This window comes from Impatiens glandulifera, chromosome 3 (genome assembly GCF_907164915.1).
Source record: "Impatiens glandulifera chromosome 3, dImpGla2.1, whole genome shotgun sequence".
Classification (NCBI taxonomy): Eukaryota; Viridiplantae; Streptophyta; class Magnoliopsida; order Ericales; family Balsaminaceae; genus Impatiens; species Impatiens glandulifera.
In genome coordinates, this window is record NC_061864.1 from 62791470 (window position 1) to 62796795 (window position 5326).

General features: G+C 32.4%; 1 protein-coding gene across 1 annotated transcript; it reads right to left on the reverse strand.

Annotated features, from left to right (window-relative positions):
- Positions 1-279: 279 nt before the first annotated feature.
- Positions 280-4853, reverse strand: LOC124933016 (sugar transporter ERD6-like 4). Its single transcript, XM_047473740.1, has 18 exons — positions 4508-4853; positions 4356-4418; positions 4185-4274; positions 3903-3962; positions 3747-3812; positions 3589-3654; positions 3442-3517; positions 2953-3017; positions 2760-2852; positions 2588-2668; positions 2433-2517; positions 2191-2237; positions 1432-1494; positions 1301-1360; positions 1149-1214; positions 1013-1072; positions 800-914; positions 280-572 (listed from the first exon to the last, which is right to left on the reverse strand). The coding sequence occupies exons 1-18, from the start codon at positions 4700-4702 to the stop codon at positions 460-462; spliced, it is 1464 nt and encodes a 487-aa protein (XP_047329696.1). The 5' UTR covers positions 4703-4853; the 3' UTR covers positions 280-459.
- Between the last annotated feature and the right edge of the window lie 473 nt (positions 4854-5326).

Consider the following 5326-nt stretch of genomic DNA (forward strand, 5'->3'; position numbering starts at 1 on the left):
ACGAACATACAATTACCAAATATAATTATACTTTAAAAAAATAATCAAATATTATTTAATCCAATCTTTTATCAATTATATTACTAAATTATTAATAAAAATACTAAATATCTTTTATATAAAAAAAACATTTATATATTAATACTTTTAAATTATTTTAATTAAAAATAATATATTTTTAAAAATCTTAATCCATTAATATTTTTTAAAATAAATCAAATTAATATAAATAACTTATCTTCTTTCCATTTCCTGATTAGATTGAATCAATTAAAGAAATAATTAAATCTAATGAATCCAATAAAATTGGAAAATATTTATCGATTATGTTTTACAAAATTACAAATAAATACAATAATCCATAATCTTACCAATCCTCTTAGAATCTTGCAAAGAAGTATTATTTGAGTGGGAGGGCAAAATTGGAAATACATAACACAATAAGAATAAAGTAAAGGCTCATCTGAATGACCATTGAATTTCTTCTAAAGTCCTTCCTTTTGTCTCAGGCACCCATAGAACAGTGAATATCAAGGTGATCACACTCATGATCATGTATATCAAAAATGTTCCTGAATTCACCAAAACCATTATCAACATCTTAGCAGAAAAAACAAATGGTAGAAAATTGGTCACGATATTTACGTCAATAAACAAGTCGAGTCAAATGCATCAAAAAGGTATAAACAAATGAAGCGTATAAACAAACTCACACACGGATGTGAACTATGATTGAAAAACTCAAGCAAATGAATAAACAGGGGAGTCATTATTTACTAAAATAAGTATAAGAACAAACCTCCACTGCTCCAATTCAAAAGCAAATTGGCTGTCATTGTGACAACCCAAGCACAGAACCAATTCCCCAATGTAGCAACACTTCCAGCCAAGCCTTTAATACTGACTGGAAGGATCTGGAAATTGCAATATATTATTTGTGAAATCAATTCTTCATAAACAACAATTGAAAGAAAAGAGAAAAAAACATATGCTTTAACAACAAGATGTGTACCTCAGACATTATAATCCAGGGAATTGATCCCAATCCAAGTGAAAAACCGATGACCAAGCACTAAAAAAAGAACAAGTTTAGTTAGTTGTTCCTCATTTGCTCTTTAAATGCTAGTTTTGATTCACACAATACGTACCACAACTCCAACGACTGACAAAATGCACACTACTTCGTAAAGGGTAGTACCAGACGAAGTCAAATCCTAAGAACCATAAGGGAGTGTAAAAATACTTAATTATCGATCAATATAGAAAATGTCAATGTTAAAATTGCAGAAGCATTATTTACCTTGACAAAGAATGATACTGAAACAAGCAAGAGGCTAATAATCATCATGGAGGAGGAAATCTAGAAAGTGATAAATAAATCAGCTTTATGTTAAGAATATCAATCAATTATAAAAATGTAACCAAACTCACAATAAGTAGTAGTCTACGTCCGGCCTTGTCAACCAACCAAGTAGAAATTCCAGTGGCAATCACCTAAATTGTGCAAAAGCCATTATCAATCACTTCAAGGAGAACAACTTTTGAAACTATCAAATCCTTATAAACTTAGGATATGTTTTTGGTTTGTGATGAATTGAAACCCAATTCCAATTTTACTGTTTGATCTTTTAAATTAAAGAACTGGAATTGCCCCGTTAATTTTTTTTCTTTTTTATAAAAATAGTCCGGGTGTGAAGACTCGAAGTTCAATTGCTTGTCTATGTTCTAAGGAAGACCACATGTACATTAGTTCTTATGCTCAACCATTGAACTAATGAGCCTTCACTGAATTTCCCTGTTACAGTATTCTATTGATAAAGAATAATTTTTTGGGAAAGTTGTAAGGGTTTACCTTATGATATGTACAGCCATTAAATGGGAATCTTTTTTAAAACAATTTATTTATTTTTCTGTAAATCTAGGTAGATTATGTTTTATACAAAAGTTGCATCCTATGCTCAAACGAATACCAGTTCAATACAAAAACCAGAAAATGTACATGATGTCAAGCTCGAGCACTTTCGACCTTAAGTCAAGTCACATCACTCGTGTCTATGAGTTCACTCAAATCTTACATTGTCTTACGGTTAACATAAAATTTCTTAAAACTTATAATTCAATGATTTTTCCAATTGAATTGTAATTCAATTAAATTCTAATTCCAATTCAAACATTGCCTTAAAAAGTTACCTGAACAGCACCAACTCCACAGGTAGCAACATTGCTAGAGGAAATTCCTATAAAAAATTCAATGTTTCCAATTAGGCACACACCATAAAACAGCCATTAACAGTTTCCATTAGTTTCTCATCAACCTTCCCTACGCAAGTCATAATGGAAAATACCGCAAAATCATAAAAGAGACTGCATAAGCTAGTTTGAAGGAACAAATTACCCCCACCATGTAAGATGAGAAATCCGTTTTGACATACCAGCAGTTGCGAAAATGGTACTAGAGTAGAATAAAACACCATTAACTCCAGTTAACTGTTGTAACATAAGCAGTCCAATTCCTACCTGCAAAATGTTAGGAGTGTCAATTGTAGGCTACATGTTTAAACAGAAAAATCAATGGAGAATTAAGTACCATGAGGGGGAACCAGTATCTTCTCTGCTTGAGTTCTCTAAAACGGATTGTGGTTCTTCGGCTGGTTGATGCCACAGATCTCTGCATGATTAAAATGATAATGAAAATAAGCAACAACACAATGCAAATCAAAGTGAATTGATCCCCATTTCCCGATTTCTCAATGATTTACCTTGATTTCATTTACTTCAACGGTGATGTCAGTATCAAATCCCCGAAGAACTTGCAAAGAAGTTTCAAAATCATCGGTCATCCCCATTTTTGCCTGTTTTGAGTTACAAATTCTTTCTTGAGCAATAACAGAAATATAAATCTACTTACAATCAGAGAAGCTGATAACAAAAAATTAACTTTGCAAGACTTACCAGCCACCGAGGAGACTCTGGAATGAAGAATAGGCCAGGAATTAATACTAGACATGGCAAAGCTCCTGAAAGGGAAAAAAAGAAGAAAATTTTGAGTATCCTGCAAGTCTGTTTCAACAATGTTACAAATCCAGGATAAAAGGAGACTTCAAATTGTAGCTAAACTGCTATGAAAAATAAATCCCCGGCTAAACTTTCTTTCTGTAGAAAAAAAACTGAATAATATTACCCTTTGATAATATAAAAAGAACTTGAGGATGATTCAGATTGCCCTATTATAAGCATTTGAAGGAAAGACTCTCAATCAAGATAAAATCATAATATTATTCTTCACTTCTTTCTTAATGTGTGGGGACGTCTCCTGTTGAGAGGTTTTAATTAACATAGTCTATGAAATGATCTAACAAGACAGTTAGGAACCATACATGACAAGCCACATGAAATCAATCATTTTAACAAGACATGCTTCAATTGCTTCGAAGACTTTACCTAGAGCTGCGAGAACCCTCCAATGAACAAAAAGTCCAAGCAAGTAAGCCAACATTATTCCTATTGTGACAGAGAGCTAAGAGAAGAACACATTAACATTAATGGTTTGAAATAAAGCAAGAAAAATACCACCAAATATAAGCTAACCTGATTAACTGAGCCCAACGCCCCTCTCATATTTTGTGGTGCTATTTCCGCTATGTAAACTGGTACCTTTTAGTAATTGAATAAAGAAAAACACTCTTAGTCACTTGAAATACATTGCAAATAATTCCACTGACATATGGGATATATAGATTATTTACCGTATAAGATATTATCCCAACACCAAACCCTTCTAACAATCTTCCCATGTACAAAAATGAACAATCCTAAGGAAACAAGATGAACTATGAGTAAGCATATATCATAAACTTACATCACTGTCTTGAACAACATGATAGACAGAAAGAAAAACTCACTTTAGCAAAGGATATAGTGATCCAACCAATGATATTCGGAATGGCTGCAATCATCAAAGACTGTACACAATGTAGAAGAGGCCAAAACAGATTTCAGGATTTCAAAAGAAAGATCAAATACTTGTATTATTCACACGAAATTTGTAATGACAAAACTAACTATATGATAAGCTATTTTGGTGTAAACCTAGTTGTTTCCCCCTTATGAATCAACCTCAGTTCTTCTGTTCTTCCTAAACCTTGTTGAATCATTACAATAATATTAAATGCACAAAGCATTACCCCTTTGCGTCCAATGTACTCAGAAATCTGGCCGCTAGCAATTGCTCCAACCATAGCGCCAACATTACTCAGAGAACCAAACCAAGAGTACTGAGAAAATGATATTCAACTTAGTAAGAATCATAATAGACATAAGAAAAGAAAAATCGAAAGTTGATTTCGAATCAAAACCTCAGAAACTGTAAGCGATAGATCCTCTGTGATGGCGGATTGAGTAGGCGATGAATAACCTGACTACAAAGATGAAAAAAACAACATTCGTGATAAATAATTCGAAAAACGAACAAGGATCTGGAGAGAGATAAAGGTATATATATTATTACAGTGAAACCGAATTGGATTGGTCCCAAAGCTACTATCATAACACAGGCAACAACAGAGATTGAACTATCTCGAATCGCTTGAGCAGAAGCCATCATACTTGATTGCCTTGAACTCATCCTGTACCAACTTCCTGTGTGAAGAAACGGTTTCTTAAGATCTCTTCCATCGTCACTACCTTCTTCCCTGAAACTCATGGCGCTTCTTCTTCTTCTTCTTCTTTCCAATCCAGTGGATTGGAATTGTGAAGTAGTACTGATGAAGAAGAGAGAGTAGAGCAGATTTAGTTTTGGAAAGTTGTCGTCTTCTTCTTCTTTGGAGATAAAATTATTGAGTGTTCTTGAATGGTATGAAATATGAGGAATGAAAATGACACACGCTGTTAAGTTGGTCAGAATTAAGTAAACGGAAGAAAGTTCGGTAGATGCCAGCTGTTAGATATAGAGAGGGTGATGTGGCCAAATGTATATTCGAAAACAAAATATGATGAGTAGGTTTCGAGAAAAATGATTAAATCTTGGATCGTTTTTAATGTCTTTTTAGAATGAATCTTAGAAAACGTTATAATAATAGTGTTATGAATATACGCATCGGACGATTATAATAATAGAAAGTTCGATTATTTCTCTATAAACTAGATAGTTCACTCAAATATGTATGTCTGACATATTAACCGCATCAATCTAAATTTCTCATAACATTATATAATATTCAAAATATTAGTAATTCATTGACAATTTAAGTAAGTGAATTGTCAATTTAAATTTTTTTTTATACATATAACAACGACTTACTGAAATACAATATTTTTTTATACATAT

What these genes read in the sequence shown, in the direction of transcription:
- LOC124933016 (XM_047473740.1), bottom strand. Translation starts at nt 4,702, where the DNA reads ATGAGTTTCAGGGAAGAAGGTAGTGACGATGGAAGAGATCTTAAGAAA. An exon ending in GAGGGTTCTCGCAGCTCTAG is followed by an intron (nt 3,018 to 3,441) that starts GTAAAGTCTTCG and finishes TTTCCCTTTCAG; the next exon opens with GAGCTTTGCCATGTCTAGTA. An exon ending in CCTGGATTATAATGTCTGAG is followed by an intron (nt 915 to 1,012) that starts GTACACATCTTG and finishes TGCAATTTCCAG; the next exon opens with ATCCTTCCAGTCAGTATTAA.